The sequence below is a fragment of the Euprymna scolopes genome, chromosome 7, assembly GCF_053919585.1.
Source record: "Euprymna scolopes isolate OS-2025 chromosome 7, ASM5391958v1, whole genome shotgun sequence".
Classification (NCBI taxonomy): Eukaryota; Metazoa; Mollusca; class Cephalopoda; order Sepiida; family Sepiolidae; genus Euprymna; species Euprymna scolopes.
Genome location: NC_136488.1, coordinates 103,930,645 through 103,948,972, shown reverse-complemented (window position 1 = coordinate 103,948,972; position 18,328 = coordinate 103,930,645). Strand labels below are relative to the sequence as shown.

General features: G+C 36.6%; 1 protein-coding gene across 12 annotated transcripts in view; it reads right to left on the bottom strand.

Moving 5' to 3' along the window:
• The window catches only part of LOC145279872 (cytosolic carboxypeptidase 1-like), a 657,874-nt gene that overhangs the window by 368,691 nt on the left and 270,855 nt on the right, over positions 1–18,328 (bottom strand). For all 12 annotated transcript variants that reach the window (XM_080131321.1, XM_080131320.1, XM_080131325.1 and 9 more), the window contains 3 exons: positions 17,388–17,542; positions 16,193–16,271; positions 9,173–9,251 (listed from right to left, as the gene is read on the bottom strand). In XM_080131321.1, coding sequence (XP_079987447.1) covers positions 9,173–9,251; positions 16,193–16,271; positions 17,388–17,542 — 313 coding nt within the window. The remainder of the gene's footprint in view (positions 1–9,172; positions 9,252–16,192; positions 16,272–17,387; positions 17,543–18,328) is intronic.

Here is an 18,328-nt window from a genome sequence, read left to right as displayed (position 1 = left end):
ATATTCATAAACGACCTCCCTGATAATATTGTTTCGGAGATGGGTATATTTGCCGATGACACCACTCTCTATAACAGATATGAGGGGAAAACAAATGAACACATATCCAAGAAAATGGCAGAAACACTAGAGGATGACCTCCAATCCGTAGTGGAATGGGGACAAAAATGGTTGGTCTCATTCAATGCTGCTAAGACTAAGCTTGTTTCCTTCAATAACTACAAGAAACCTTCTCTACCACCAATAGCAATGGCCAAGAACACATTGCCTGAAAGTACTTCTTTTAAACTCCTCGGCCTAACGTTTACAGGGAATATGAACTGGAATAGATACATTGAGAGCATTGCCAAGGCTGCTGCAAGGAAGGTTGGCTCCCTCTACCGTGCTAGAAAACTACTTACGCCTGCCAGTATCCTATACCTCTATAAGGCAACCATTCGCCCATGTATGGAGTACTGTTGTCACATCTGGGCTGGTGCATCTGCTGCTTGTCTCTCGCTCCTGGACAGGGTTCAAAAAAGAGTCGCAAACCTGATAGGTCCTGAACTGTCATCTGGGCTTCAACCTCTGTCCCATCGACGAGATGTTGCATCCCTCTGCCTGTTCTACAAATACTTTAATGGTGAATGCTCTGACGAACTGCAAACACTTGTACCTCCCCGACGTAACTACCCCCGACAAACCCGACAAGCTACTAAGTCTCATCCCTTTACAGTGGAGATCCCTAGGTGCAAGAAAGCCTTTTACTCCAATAGTTTCTTCCCCAGAACTGCGGGTCTTTGGAACTCCCTTCCAGGATTCTGCTTTCCCAACTGCAATGATATGCAGAAGTTCAAGTGTAATGTTAACAAACATCTTTCTACTCTTCTCCCTTCATAATGAACCCGCTAATTAATTCCCTAATAGTAGCCCCCTGCTTCAAAGTGGCACTGTGCCTTGTTTGGGGTGAAAATTGAATAAAAAAAAAAAAAAAAAAAAAAAAAAGTAAAACTAAAAAAACATGCGCTGGAAGCATCTAAATTTGTAACTGGTTGATTTAAGAGAGGAGTTAATAATATATGGTTAAAATATTGTTCATATAATAGTTTATGAATAAAATAAATGTTAACGTATGATTTAAAGTAATATTAGTAATTAAAATAAAATTTGATGCCCGAACACTGGATATTTTAAGTCGATAAGAGGGATAATAAAACGTATATAGGTTAAAGTGACGCTATAACTATGATAAGAAGTGCAGGTATAACAGGAAGAAAAGTATATTCTATGGAGAATTCAATATGTATAATTAGATATAAATAGAAATGTGAACATATTTACAGTAGATACGAACATATAGAAATTGTAAATATTAAGCATATTACTTAAATAAAGTTCTTCTAGCTTCTAACGCTCAAAGATACATTTCCGCCTTTTATTAAAATCTGGAAATGTATTTTGCATAACTATGAGTATCAATTCATTTTTTTTTTTGTATTAATTTGAATTTGAAGAAATAGTTCGAGCTAAGGTTAAAAATACAGCATTAATGTATTTTAAAAGATTTAAAAGAAGGTGTTAAGGTAAGATTAAGGGGGTTAAACGCGTTAAGATAATGTCTAAAAGCGCAGAATATATAGTGGCGCCAAAAAAGAAAGCCCGCACTTGTCATTTTTCAAAAACCGCAGATTTAAGCTAAATTGAATACAACTGTTTAAACAACCTAAACCTCATTTGCTTTTCATTTTATTCCCCTATAATTTTATCTGTCCATATTTGGCTTCTGATTGAAATATCCTTATGTTCACTTCAATTTAGAAAATAACTTCAAATGGTGAAGGCAAAAAGAAACTCTGCAGCAAGCATGAGCTTAAAACTTTTTTTTTTCACATTTTCACTCCAAGCAAGGCATATTGTCACTTTGTTGTAGGGGGCTACTATCAGGGACATAGGCATCAGGGGTACTGTGTAGGGAGTTAGCCAGCAAGATGTTAGTTCACGTTGCACTTGAACTTCTGCATGTCAGTACAGTTGGGGAAGCAGGAACCCGGCAGGGAATTCCAAAGTCTAGCTGCCCTGGGGAAGAAGCTACTGGAGTAGAAGGCTCTCTTACATCTAGGGATCTCTACTGTGAGGGGTGGGATTTAGCTGTTTGTCGGGTTTGTCGGGGGTATTACGTCGAAGGGGCACAAGTGCTTGCAGTTCGTCAGAGCATTCACCGTTAAAGTACTTGTAGAAAAGGCAGAGGGATGCAACATTTCGTCGATGGGACAAGGGCTGAAGTTTATATGACAGTTCAGGACCTATCAGATTGGCGACTCTCTTTTGAACCGTATCTAGGAACAAGAGACTAGTGACAGATGCACCAGCCCAAATATGACAACAATACTCCATACATGGGCGAATGGTGGCCTTATAGAAGTATAGGATACTTTCGGGCGTTAGTATTTTTCTAGCACGGTAGAGAGAACCTACCTTCTTCGCAGCGGTCCTGGCGATACTCTCGATGTAATTGTTCCAATTCATGTTTCCTGAAAGCGTTAGGCCGAGGAGTTTAAAGGATTTACTTTCATATAAAGAGTCTTTGGCCATTGTTCTTGGTGGTAGAGAAGGTTTCTTGTAATTATTGAGGAAAACGAGTTTAGTCTTGGCAGCATTGAATGTGACCATCCATTTATGTCCCCATTACACTACAGATCGGAAGCCATCCTCTAGTGCTTCTGCCATTTCTTTAGATATGTGTTCATTTGTTTTCTTGTCGTGTCTGTTATAGAGTGTGGTGTCATCAGCATATATACCCATCTCACAGGCAATTTTGTCAGGGAGATCATTTATAAATATTAGGAATAACAGAGGTCCCAGGATAGACCCCTGAGGCACTCCCGCATTTATATTGTATTATTTAGATGTACGACCGTCAAGGACAACTTGGATTTTTCTCTTATCTAAGAAGGATTTAATTATGTCATGTATTCTTCCAGTGATACCATATGATCTGATTTTCCTGAGAAGACCTTCATGCCATACCCTGTCAAAAGCCTTAGATATATCTAGAGCTACCGCTCTACCCGTCCCCGCTTTGTCCAGTGACTGGTATATACGTTCTTAGATCACAGCTAGGATGTCTGCTGTTGAACGGGCTTGTCTAAATCCATATTGTTTGTCAGTCAGAAGTTTAGCATCTGTAAGGTGATGGACTAGAGCTTGGTTTATTATTGTCTCAAATATTTTGGCGAAAAGTGGGAGGAGGCTAATGGGTCAGTACTTTCGCCAGAATTCTTGAAAACTGGTACTACAGAAGCAGTTTTCCAGCACGCAGGAAAGCAAGATTCATAAGGAATTTGTTGTAAAACACCACCGCATTTATATTTGCCCTTTATCGGCCCCACAACAGCAGAGTTATTATCTTTAAGAGTATATCAGAAAAAATGTACCACATCCGGTCTGCTCATCCCGCGGCTAACATTCACATTTGCGGTGACTTCAATGTCCACAATGTGGAATGGATGACCCACTCAAACAAGACTGATGATGAGGGGAGGTTCTGTCATGATTTTGCCATTGCCTATGACCTCACTCAGATTGTTCGGGAGCCCACCCGTGTGCTCGATACTACCGGTCAGTACACAATTCTTCTAGACCTTTTTCTCTCCACTTCTATCCGTTCTATCTCCTCTAGGATCCTCGACCACTCCGTTGTATCAGTTAAGATAAAAATGAAAAATAAGTCTACAGACGTACCTCTCGACCGTACTGTATACCGATACTCTATGGCTGACTGGGATAGCTTCCGTACATTCATATCTGATCTACCTCTCCATTCCATGTTTAAAAAGGATGTGTCCTCTATAGTATCAGACCTGACCGAATGGTTACTTGTAGGCATAGACCAATTCATACCATCCAAAAAGTTCCAACAAAAACCTAACATTTACTATTACCACTGCATGATCGGCGTTCCCACGTGGACCGTGGGCATTAGTTACACAGTCATCGGGAACTGTGGTCAGAAACAGATCTTGCTGGTCTGGGAAACGGGTTGGAAACGTAACCATCTGTGATAGGGAATGAGATATAGAGAAGTTATATGCAGTCATACCAGCTGCGTCTGTGTGAGTAGAAAATCCAAGCCAGTTCCTGTGGTGGACATTGAAGTCACCAAATGCATGCACTTGTGCGCTAGTATCGAGGGAAAGTGCTGTATCTATGCTTTCAGAGACTTTGTATATTAGGGTACAGTGCTGGGTTGAGGGAGAGCGGTAGTGAAAATAAATGTAGCTAATGTTATGTTGCATGTTAAGTCTAAAGCACATAAAAGCTTGATCGCCCGATTCTAGTTTAGTTTCTCTAGTCAAGGGGAGCGTGTTTCGAATATATACTCCAAGCCCGTGCATATGTCTGTCAGAGTCCTTCCAGCAGAGTGAGAGATATCCAGGCATGTTAAAATAGTTAGAGGTGATGGAGGAGTGTAGGTTAGTCTCACTTAGTGCTAAGATATCCGGGGTGTTTGTTAGGAGAAATGCTTCGACATAATTTAAATTAGTTCTAAGCCCACGGATGTTCGTAAATGCAAGCCACAAGGGAGGAGGCAGGTTGGTTTTGTTTGAGTTTGGGCCTGGTTTTAGCGTAATTTTTCATTGTACTGTCATTTTTTAAGAGTTTCAGTTTAGGTAAGGGATGCTGAACAAGTGGTTATGCAGAATACCAGATATGCAACACAAGCAGACCATCAGTTGTCCTGCCATCTACTAGGATTGTGGACTCGGGATAGCCCACCGGGGATGAGTGCAGGGTCCCTTTCCATGCGCGACATGGCACTACAAACAACCCGATATTATACAACTGTTGATAGACCAGCCGCTCTAAGCGCTACTAAAGAGTTAGGGCTCCTGTACTACCAGTCGGGAACAGCAGCCAGGAACTGTCTATCCGGTACCCTCAACCCATCAGATGATGGTCAACCCAATCTACTTGTACTGGCATTATGCCATTCAAGCACTCCCAAGTGCCTAGTTTAAGGTATGGGGTGTTTCGGGAGTGGGGAAATGGCGTTCAATTGCCCTAGTCGGGAAACAAGATCGACCACTGAAGATCTGTCGACTCCCTGTGATTCGACCTCTACGCCTATCTAATGGGCAAAGAAGGAGTATGGAGGCCAGGCGATAGACAGTGCCTATCTACTCCTTAAGCAGTTTAGGTTTGTAGACCGGTAATTTGTTTGAGTCACCAGCTCTAGGAAGGTTATCCAAGACTGGAGAGGCCTTCCTCCCTTTAGGTTTAGCTTCAGAGTTTTCCTTCTCCTAAACGGATGACCTGGGAAGATCTACGTGTCCATCAGCACCGAGAGGGTTTTCCCGCCGCCTGGGTCCTTATCCAGGTATTTCTGCGCCCCCGCGTTGGTGGTTAATGTTAACGGGTTAGTTTATAAGGGTTATATATCAACTGAAAAGTATACTCCTCAAAGTGATTACAGGGCATTGCTATTTCATTGTTTGTTACTGGAGGAGGGGCTGAGTAAGAGTTCATGCAGTTGAAGCAGCTATATTTGAAAACAGGTCTGTTGGAAGGAGTTAACATGTTTTTTTTTAACCTAAAGGAAAAAAAATAAAGAAAAAAGTTTCCTTTTCTTATTTTTATGTTGGCTTAGGAATAGGATAATGCGTTGCAGAATGGTATGGTATTATGAATTAACCAGAAAAAATTATACAAGCTCTGGATATTTTAGATAGCAGGAGGGTTAAGTTGTATATTCAATAGATACAAGTAACGTCATTTTTGATATGAAGTACAGTACAGTACAGGTATAATTGGGAGTAAATTATATGCTATGTCATCTACAGTATGCATAGTACAATAAATAGATATATGGTCATATTTCCAGAATATATGGAGATTGTAGGTATTAAGTAGGCTACCATTTCTAATGAAGATATCTTCAGCTTTCGTTTAAAAATCAGGAAGTTGTATTTTGCATTATAGAGTATCGGTTCAGTTTTTGTATTTAACATTGCTAAGCTAAGGAAGGACAGCTACTGCTATGTAATATAGATAGTTGTATATCTAAGTACAAACTGTTGTTAGTGAGTATTCACCTGGATAAGAATAAACTAATGCATGCCTAAGGGGTAGAAACGTACAGATGTTTAGTGATCATGACTTCCTATAAGTCAGCATGCGAAGGTTAAGTGCTTAAAGCTAAAGACCCTCATCTAAGTCGGGTGTATTGTATGAGTGTTAGTGGCAGCTTGGGGAGTAGAGCAGATTGTTAGTTTTCAGGAGAGGATTAAACTTACAGAATACAGTTAGGATTAATTATTAGAGTTTTGAGTGCCAAGTAACGCTTAGTTTGAGAAGAGAAGAATTTTTTTTAACTTAACATGCAAATCAGACATAGGCAGTCGTCTTGGAGGCAAAGTACATATTGGATATACGTAGCAATCCAGCAAGGGTGTTTGTACCGTAATGAGAAAAAACTATTCGTATATAGCGAGTCGGTATTAATAATTAAATGCAGTCAGTTTAGTCAAGCTCAAAGCATTGTGTATCTATTCAGTAATAGCCCTAGCGACGTAGCTAATGTCACTGTGTATTTTAGTTTCAAATATAATTGAAAGTAAGACTAACTATATTAGAGGGTTTGATTTGCTAGCAAGGAAGCAAGCATTTTCAATATAAGCAAGCTTATAGTAATAGTATTATTAAGTATATTACTTAAATAAAGTCCTAACTTCATCTAATGTAATAGAGAATAATTCCCGGCTCTTTTTGTTTTTTATCGCTAGTTTACTTGCATGAATGAGCAGTGTTTTGCCTGTTCGAATAGTAGTCAGGAAGGTGGGGGGGGGCGACGAATCTCATCTTACAAGTTTTGCAAGACAGGAAAAGTAGAGACAAATAAATAAATATACACAAATAAAACAAGAAAAATAAATATATATAAGGCAACATGAAATACATTTGTTAGGAGTTAAGATGAATTTTAAAATTAGTACTTAACGTCTGTTTGACACAATGGTTCGGCGTCCGTTTTTTTTCCGACTAGAATATGGCCCTGTCTTTCTAGAGCGGAAGAAGATTTCTATTTCCGGATGACTTGTGCCTATCTATTTAGCTTAAAATATCCACCTTTTAGACAGCAGCATCTCTAATCGTAATTGTTGTTGTTGCAGGTTATACAACATAACATTTAGTTCATATGCCTCGACTTTCTCTTAGTGATTGTCAGGAGCTCATTAATCTCGACCTTTCTCGTTTATCCAATGAAGAAATCGGCCGCAGATGGGAATGTGACGCGAAACAGTACGAATGTCTGTGCAAAAGCACCAAAACACCTGCAGTGTTCGTGATGCCCCTAAATCCGGTCGTCCTAAAGTAACTTCTTACGGGAAAGACGATGTCATCAAGATCATCAGCCTCAGAAACAGATTTGAAACGGCTCCCCAAATTCAACAACAGTGTAATCTTGTTAAACAGTGCTATCTTTCTATAGTTAAGAACAGATTGAAGGAATTTTATTTGTGAGGCTGTGTTGCAAGGCCCAGGCCAATGATTTCTGTAAAGAACAAAAAGTGCCGTCTGGATTTCGTCAGATGCAATGAAGATAACTCTTCATATTGGTCGAAAGTGATTTTTAGCGACGAAAGCAAGTTCATTAGGCTAGGCAGTGATGATAGGCAGTACGTCCGTCGAGGGAAGGACGAAGAATTTAATCTTAAGTGCACAGTTTCAATCCTGCGAGGTGGTGAAGGTTCAGTTTTGGTGTGGGGCATTATTAGTGTCTATTGAAAATGCATAGAGTTTGCTTGCAAGATTGAATTAATTCGACTAAGTACACAATTATGTTAACTGAGCATTTTCCACTCTATTTGGGCCGGAATTTGGATGATAATCCCATTATCATGCAGGTTAATGCTCCCATTCCCACAGCTGGCAATGTTAAGAGGTTCTTTGAAGAGCATGATATTCCGTGTTTGGCGCCACTGTATATGCAGTGACTTAGAGTCAGAATAGTTTTCTATTTGCAAACTAGCAAACATTTTATCCCATTTTAGTGGCTGTGCAATTCAATCGCAAGCATTTAGACGAAATAAAACTGAAAACAAACAATAAAGACATGGTCTTAGGCTTGTTTTTCGTTAGAACACATTTTGTCAAAGAGAAATACAAAAACGACAGAAATGTGTTAAAATGTGGAAAAATTAAGAGTTAAGATATGTTTGGAGTACAAAAGACATGTTTATAACGCTTAGAAATTGAGCGATTTTCAGGCATGACATAATAAAAGTGAAACAAGGATAGAAGGATTGGTTTTTAATTAAGTCCCGTTTGGGGTGAATTCGTGTTGGACATACGCTAATAAGATGCCGTGATGACTATAAAATTGAAAATCGCCCGAGGAAAAAAAACCGTCGAGATATCTGATTGTATATCTGTTTATCTGACTATCTATCTAAATATCTAATTAAATAAAAAAAAATCTGTCCATCCTTAATGATGTAATTCTAAAACTTGAATATTTCTCTCTGAAAAGGTATCTTATCTCCGAAACTTATCATTCTTCTTGCGAAATAAGACATTCTGTTCACCGTAAGAACGAACGCTGGCCACGAGACGGTATAATCAACATTGCAGCGAAAAAGAAGGAAACAACGAAAAACCTGCATCAACTAAGAGAAAAGTCGTAAACGACATAGAAACTGAACTAGACAACAAAGCAAGAGGGAAAGAATAAAAGTATTACCCGGTGCGACCTAAAGCCAATGAATATGAGGTAATGGAAAAAAGTGTACACGCATATATTTAGAGGAGGGACACCTCTGCCGTTTAACTATGGAAAAAGGAAAAATTCAAAGAATTAATGAACGCATAAATATGGCACGATTTGGATTTTTTATTAAACGGGAATGCAACACGAGAAAATCTGGTAGCAATTTTTCCCTATGATAAAAGAAACTGAAAAAAAATAAAAAAATAAAATTAGGTAAACACTTATAAATATAATTACAGCTGTTATTTAACAAGTTGTTCCTTATAAACAATATTAGTTAAAACCCTGTCCAATGGTTAGCTCACTTCTACAAGGACAGTTAAGAATCATAATTTGTATTTTAAGGCTCTTTTTCTCAATTTTGGCCATGGAAAGTTATATTACGTTTTCCTGTTTGTTAGAAGAAACATTTAGTAGATAACTCACCATTTGCCATTCAAGCATAAAGTATGGCGTTCCACGTGTCAGAAGCGGACATTGCAAATTCATCATATTTCGACTGTACCTAAAACAAGAGAGAAGTAGATAAATCAAACGCATAACCACATCTACATAACATCTTTATTCTAACTGAATTGATAATGTACAAGCTGTGTTTACCCGGCGGTGCCCGGGATGCAGTTAAGTCATTTAAGTTTTTCATTTTTATTTGTTTGTACATTTTTAAACTAATACAGAAAAAAGAAATAATTTTGAAGAAAACAGCACTCTACAGTCTTCAATAAAAAATATGTTTTAATCGAAGAATATTTAAAAGATTTGGTTTTATTTTTTTTTTTTTAATTTTATTTCTTTTTTGCTATAACTTTTTAAAACGTTCAAGCAAATAAAATTACAAACTAGAATGAACGCAAATGATTCTAGACAACGCTGCGTTGGTAATTTATATGTATCCAAAATTAAGTAGGTTGATATATTTGCATATACAAGATTAACTATTAAAAATTAATCAATTAATATGCATTTTAGAACAAAGCTGCTAAGTTGTTAAAATTAAATGGAGAGTATATAATGCAGTGGATGTGTTATCGGCACCGATTGTAACGAGGACTGAGGGACAAAAAAGGAGAAGCGAGAGTTGATTCCAGTAAAGCAACTGGCCCTGACAGCATCCCAATTATAGTGTTAAAAAAGCTTCAACCAGAACTTGCTCCCATACTTACAAAACTGTTTAAGCGGTGCCTTAAGGAGAAGTGCTTTTCAACACCCTGGAAAACCTCATCAGTATGCCCTGTATTTAAGAATTTGCGTGATAAGTCATCTCCCTCTCAGTACAGACCAATAAGTCTCCTGTGTGTCATGAGTAAGTTTCTGGAATCCACATTAAATAGAGAAATAGTCAACCACTTCAGCAGAAATAATCTTTGGGACACACAATATGGTTTCCGTTCTGCAAGATCTACCGCAGATGTGCTAACGGTTATATCTCATAGGATTAGTGAATCTCTTGACAAAGGTTTCCTTTCTAGGGCAATTGCTCTTGACATATGAAAGGCCTTCGACAAGATATGGCATAAAGGCCTACTTCACAAGATTTCCAGCTACGGTATATGGAAATGTTTTCTCTATCATTAAATCGTTTCTCTCTGATAGGCTCATAAAAGTCATAAGAGTAGTGGTCGATGGACAAAAATCAGAAGCCTGCAGTATTAATGCTGGAGTCCCTCAAGGGTCCATCCTGGGCCCAACTCTTTTCCTGATCTACATCAATGATCTCCCTAAACACATTCTTAAATCATTCGTTGACATCTACGCTGATGACACGGCCATCTATGGCAACACTGTAGGCTGTAAATGACAAAGTTCTCTCTGATTCTCTCTCCTCTGATCTCGAGCACGTGGTTCAGTGGGGGAAGATGTGCTGGTTAACTTTAATGCATCTAAAACCAAACTCCTATCATTACATCATAAACGCTGTGATCCCCATCTGGCATCAATTGAAATGGATGGCTCTAGTCTAGGAGAAGCCCCATGTTTTGACAAGCTTCTGGGCTTGACCTTTACTCCTGAACGCGTACATCAAGTCTGTTGCCAAGGTCGCTGAAAAGATGGTGGGATCCTTCTACCGTTACAGAAGATATCTCACTACTGATGCAATTCTCTATCTATATAAAAGCCAAGTACGCCTAAGGATGGAATACTGCTGTCATATCTGGGCAGGAGCTGCTAAAAACAGCCTATCTTGCCTTGACAGAGTACAAAATAAACTTCGTGGCTTAGTGGAGGATGCCCTTTTCTCTTACCTGCAGCCTCTCTCCCACAGAAGAGACGTATCTTTATTTTATCGTTATTTCCATGGCAAGTGCTCGTCTGAGCTCCAATCTGTAGTCCCCCCTCGCCAATCTTTTACGAAAAACACCCTTCTAGCTGAAACCACTGTCAAAAATTTTACCCATTTTTTATCTGTGCCTAAATCAAAACGTAGATTCCATAAACAAAGCTTCTTTCTTAGAACTGCACGCCTGTGGAACTCTGTTCCGTATGCCTGCTTCCCACCTGACTACAACTTGGATGTCTTCAAGTCCAACGTAAACAAATTCCTGATGAAACGCCCCCTTAAGTAAACACTTTTATTAAATCCCCACACTAATGTACTGTACATGCAATTACCCTTATCCTTGAGTAGCTTCCGGGCCTAAATAAGTGGTGATCACTTGTAAAAAAAAGAGAGCTATAGTTAGTTTAATTTAAGAATAAATAGAATGGAAGCCCTTCGTGAAAATGAAAGTCCCTCCGATATTTTATAACTTATTACTATGTATTAGACATAAATTAATTAATACTACCCAAATTTCAGTCTCTTTGAAATATTTTAACGTTTTAGAGAGAATAATATTGATACAACTGTCCTTTGTCAATTACTAAGCAATATAACAGAATACAAAATTCTTCTTAACCCCCGTTAAACTTAAGCCTTAATTTTTAAAGATATTCTAAAATATAGATAATGTTATGGATTTGATTAAACTTGGAAAAGATATAAAGTTTAGTAGAATTATATCATGCGTTTAATCTTCGTAGGGGACATAAAATTAGTACAGAACTATTCTGATTTCCTGAGATAATTATTCTTCTAATATATATATATATATATATATATATATATATATATGTGTGTGTGTGTATTGAATTGAAATTATTATTATTATTATTATTATTATTATTATTATTAATCTATTGAATATTATTGAAATAAATTCTGAAATATTTGTGATGAATGTATTATTTAATAAATTGTTTGAATTTTTATGCATATATATGTTTGTGCATAAAAAGAAAAAATATTAAGTTGAAGAGAACCCCGATCATCCATGAGATACATGTGAATATAAGCTTAATTAAATAGCAATGATGAGCGAATCAATATCGTCCGATCTGAAACGACCAATGGGACAATGGCCGTCGTCTATTTCATCATGACATGCCTTGGTTAATGGCGCGAAACCAACAGAATTTAAAGCAATTGTAATAAACGTTGTATTTAATGACGAACACGAAAGCAATTATCTTGCTTTGTCCAAAAATCGAGTGTTTTGTGTTATTAATGTCGCATCCAGTCATAAAATATTTATATGCTTCGAAGTCGTAGTTTATTCAAATATTTATTTGTGATGTTCGTTTTCTTATTGTTTATATAGATGTATGTGCATGAAACCGAATGTCATACCCAGGGCCTATAGATACTCCCCTTGCACCTATTACTACGCTAGTTTTGCGTGAACCTAACATAAATATAAACGTAAACACCATTTCTTTATTAAATTACATTAAAATATTACGTAATGCACTTCAAATGGTTGCGTGATGTTGCCTCTTATTATAATGTGTCATAGACATTATCTTCATGGAAAGAATTTGTTTATCACTCGACAAGATGCTATTCATAAAAAGACTCGAAATTCCGATTCAGAGCAATATTTTATGTAGAGGGTTAAAATATTATTTTAAAAAGTTTACGTTATTTTATTAATATTGCTTACTCTGGCACGCTGTACTCGAGTACGAATAGTTGAGAAAAATGCAGTATGTTCTCGCTTCTCAATGATCAAGTTTACCCTCCACTGATTTTCAATCAGTTCACAAAATTTATAAACATTTCAAATATTTATCTTAAAAATTTTCCCTATCGAATTTCCTAAATCAAAACATGCATTGAATTTCAGATTCAACCAATTACACTGTGCAACACTAAAAAAAAGTACAGGATATCTGCAGCAATTTTTGTATACCTAGTAACGTGGAAATTTTATTTCTGGCTTTCTTTTTGTTGAATTATGTATAATTTGTGCAAAATTGCCACAGTCGTAAATTTCACTAAAAACGTCAAAAATGGTTTACTGACGACTTTGCAGTCACATATTATGTGTATTAAATTATAAATCTTAAGATAAAAACACAGTTTAATATACACATATTATGTACATTATTTGTTAAATCATTTATTTGAATCATTTATTTGCTAAAGTCAGCCGAAATGAGCTATTTTTCCAGATTTAAGAGAGCTAGATGACAGAGCTAGCTTGGTTAGCATAATATTTTCTAGACCAAGGGCTAATTTTTCAAAAGTAAAAACATAATGCTGTAGCACATGGTTTGGTGTTCACCACCTTCCGAAAAGCCATGGTATTCGTCAAGAAAGGCATTTTTTAATGTAGGCTAAAAAAAATCAAGGAAAAGAAGCTAAAACCTGCCTCAGAACCTTATTTGTAGGGCACGGGAAAAAAAATCTGAGGGTTAAAAATAGATATCCATTTAATAAAGTATTTTTTAACTAAAAACTACAATAAAGACCGGATTATTGTGTATTTTAATGTTTTAAACATAAAGGGGCATTTTATACATTCTTTTCTGAAAATTTACTAAATTAAATGCAAAAAATTGAAATTAAATTTTATCAACCCCTTACTTTATGTACGAAAGAATCTAATAACTTGCGTTTATAATGGCTTAACATGTTCACATTATGGAATCCTTATTTTTCTTTATGAAACAATTTACTTTTTTTCTTGTCTTTATTCTTTAGATGCAGTATAGGCTTTGACGATGACTTCAAGACAGTGCAAAAATGATCCAAGCAAATTCTGCTACATATGTGGCGAATTAACATTTGCTAAAGAAAGGCGCATCATTACCAGCCATATCAAGAAATTGTACAAGGCGTACTTTCATTTTGATATAGGAGACCAAGACAAGTCATGGGCTCCTCATGCCTGTTACCTTACATGTGTGAAAACATTGAGCGCATGGTATGCAAAAAAGAATGTTCACATGAAGTTTGGTGTGCCAATGATTTGGCGAGAGCAGAAAGATCATTCTAATGATTGCTATTTTTGTCAGCAAGACTATACGGGCTGTACAGCAGCAAAAAAAAAAGAAACACATTGTTTACCCAAATTTGCAATCAGCAATGCGCCCAGTTGAGCACTCAAAAGAATTACCTGTACCAAAACCCCCTGACCAGGAAATGTGGAGTTCAAGCAGTGGGGATGAACATTACAGTGATGAAACAGTAGAATTTTCTAATTCAGAAAGCAATAATAAACAATACTATTTTCTCAAGATGCTCTAACTGACTTATGCAGAGATCTTTATTTAACCAAAGACAAAAGTGAACTTCTTGCATCAAGGCTTAAAGAACGAAATCTTCTTAGAAATGGTGTGAATATAACATTGTACAGAAACGTGCACAAAACTGGCATGTTTTGTTCACTTGGACAGATGATTTATGCTTCTGCAATGATATTGTGTGACTTTTTGAACAGCTGGAAATACAATATGATAACACTAACTGGCGAATTTTCTTAGATGCATCCAAGGAAAGCATAAAAGCTGTTTTGCTTCACAATGGGAACACCCTGCCATCTGTTCCTATATCTTACAGCACAACCATGAAAGAATCATATGAAAATTTAAAAACAATTTTAGCAAGCATACATTATGAAGTCCATAAATGGCATGTTTGTGCAGATTTCAAGGTTATAGCCATGCTCACTGGCCTTCAGCCAGGCTATACTAAATTTTGTTGCTTCTTGTGCTTATGGGACTCTAGAGCAAGAGCTGAACACTATGTACGCAAGCACTGGCCTGCTAGAGATGAAATTGAGCAAGGAAGACATAACATCAAACACAAACCACTTCTGCAAAGTGATAGAATCTATTTACCACCTTTGCATATTAAACTCGGTTTGTTCCAGCAGTTTGTGAAAGCACTAGACAAGGATTCCTTGGCATTTGCATATCTTGCAGAAAAGTTTCCTTCATTAAGTCGAGCTAAAATAAAAGGAGGTATTTTCATAGGTCCCCAAATTCGAAAAATTGTTCTTGATGAAACTTTTAACACACATCTCACGAGAAAAGAAAAATGTGCCTTTGAGTCATTCAAGAAAGTTTGTGATAACTTCCTGGGAAAACATCGTTCAGAAGACTATGTGCAAGTTGTGAATGATCTATTGCATCATTTTCATGATATGGGATGTAACATGTCTCTAAAAGTTCATGTGCTCCACTCTCATTTGGATTTTTTTGCTGAGAATCTTGGCCATGTGAGTGATGAACATGGCGAAAGGTTCCATCAAGATATTTCATTCATAGAAAAACGTTTTAAAGGAAAATGGAACACTGGTATGTTGGCAGACTACTGCTGGAATTTAAAAAAGGATGATGACACTCTACACAAGAGAGTTAAGAGGACAAATGTTGTTTAAACTGGTGAATTCGGTGTTTTTTTTTTCAAAATAATTAATAATAAAGTACATGAAAATGGTACCTAATCCAGAGAAATAAATGTCAGATTTGGAATCAGCATACTTTTCTTACACCGAAACAGGTCTTATATTTCTTGTACTTTTTTTTCAATTCAAATTTGTTGCACGGTGTTATTACTGAACAAGCACACACTCTATTCAGTAAGCTAAAATTTGCATAACCCACTTATATCACGTTAGATATATTGGTTTTAAATTGACAAGTTCAGTTGAGAGATGGAATGACGAATAAGGCAAAACCTGTTAGTTTAGGCAGCCACACTAGGGTAATACTCAACAAAACTGAACAAAGCTGCAACATTGAAGATTTATTCGTAAGATTGCAACGCACTTTTGTATTGCTTAGAAATAATAGTAACATGAAACGCACTAGAGATATCATTTAAGTAACATGGATGACCCTAACATACCACGTTCAGATTTGCTTTCTACTAGAGATTGATGTCAGTCACGCGACTATATTACGCCTAATTATTTATATAAATTGCTAATTACCTGATTTTAGTTATAACAGTAGATATGGGACTTCGAATTCAAGCACCAGCAGTTGAATTCCACTATATTCCTTCTTCCACATCGATTACAGACAAGTGTAGCATTTTCAGTTGCCACATAAATACTATTACATAACGACAACTTTGGCGTTACATGTTATGACAATTTTCGAACGTACAACACTTACAGAATATGGTGTCCAGTTCTCATCCATCCGATACCGTTTTTCTTTGATTCTTCTTCGGAATAAATAAGAGGTCGCATACCTTTATTCAAACAAAAAAAAAAGAACATAAATAAAAACACACAAGTGAAAAACATATAGTAATTAATGTTTTTTTTATTAAATATTGAAGCGGAAAAGTGTAAGCCTCTCTTCTTGATTCAAATCAATCGAGGAACTAGACTTATGAAAATCGGCAATTTCAGTGCAACAAGATATATGTGTTCTTATTTATATCTCCAAATGAAATCTATATAAATAAAGCAGTGCATGCGCCTGTATCTGTCTGTGAGTAAATATTTAACCGATAAACCTTTAAACTAATGATCACATAATACTGAAATTAACAGTAAATAGTATATCATTAGGGCTGTGAAAACAGCATATTCTTTTCATTGTTTTGACTCTTGAGTATATATCCGTTAATATTTATATGTTTTTATATAGACTGATGTGGTTTTCGGTTGATTGACTGTGTCGGATATATACTTGAGAGTCACAGGAATGAAAAGATTATTCTGTTGTCACAGCCCTAGTAATCATACACCACGGATGGTTTATAACGAGTAAAATATTTGCTTGGATGGATGAATAACGCGTACAGATACATCGGCAATTTGAAATGTAAACTGTTCATTCTAAATTACCGACATATTTTTCTTTCTGCGCATGCCCAAATTCAATTCATTTGAAGTCGTTTAATATTAAATCTTTCTTGCCTGTCTTTCGATATCTCCATCGGCTGGAGCACTAAATGTTTTGGTTCCGATTTTAATTGATAATATCTAAGTGATTTTTTAACTTTTGAAATCAGTGTTTCATATTAGGTACAATATGATAGTCATTAGAGAATTGGCTCTGTAATAGTAAATACGAAATCTGCATGAATTAAAATATATCCAATAGTGTTTTACGATCGAACAGACAAGGCTGATCATAATTCTTACTATACACTGTCGAGTATTTAAGGTCTAGATTTCTGAGAATTTTCACTGGAGATAAAAAAGAAAAAAGAATATAGAGAAACTGTATTTTGTGCATCACACAGTTATGAGATGCATAGAGATGTCGAGGATACCACGAATAGGTAATTTTGGAAAGGTTCTATTTCTACGAATTTGTACTTCGTTTATAAAAATCAAAAATCTTTTTAACGTACCATAATTGTAAAGGCTGTCTCTTTTTAACAGATTAACGATCCGGAATTTGTAAGTAATACCAGGCACTACATTTTCTACTCGAAAAAAATACCATTGTGTGTGCCGATTTGTATACAAATCTGTCTTTAGTACAAGCTCATATTCAAACTGTCCTCTGTAAATAAAAATACAAAAGAAAGCTTTAGTGAAACGAACTCAGGAATTAATCAACATGGAAATCCGCATTAATTTATTTTATTTCGGACTATTATTCTCATCTTTATTAGTTGTTGTTTTTATCTTTATTGGTTGTTGTTTTTCACGACGTTTCGGCCAACTGTTCCTCTGGCCTTCGTCAGGTGGTACCCGCGACGGATAGGAACTTCGAATCTCCTAACTGCATTCTCAGCAATCACTGCCATCCGTAGTTGTTGTCGTCTCACCACGTTTTTTTGGCCAAGTAAGCCTCTGGCCGGCTTTGGGTAGGATTGAAACCGCTATCTTCAGACAATGCTCATTTGGAACCGTAGAGATTCAACGTCACTATCAACTGCGCCACGGGCCCCGATGGGGCGATCATGGTTGGATTCTTTGATCTTATAAATCCACATTTATTTATTATCTGATCTTCCAGAAGGCCAGAGGAATAGTTGGCCAAAACGTCGTGAAAAATAACAACCAATAAAGATGAAAGCAACAACTAATAAAGATGAGAATAATAGTCCGAAATAAAAATAAATTAATATATATAATGCTCATCTCAAAAATGAATTGTTGTAATTTCACGTATCCATCTTAGCAGCAGCTAAATAGCCTAACATTAAAAGCGCTTATTGTTGCCTACGCAGTAGAGTTTCAATCCTGGCTGGAGAACTATAATACAGCGAAACAGTCTCTCTGTGGACGAATCTCTCTCACACACACACGTGTGTGTGTGTGTGTTATTTACTTGAAATTAAAT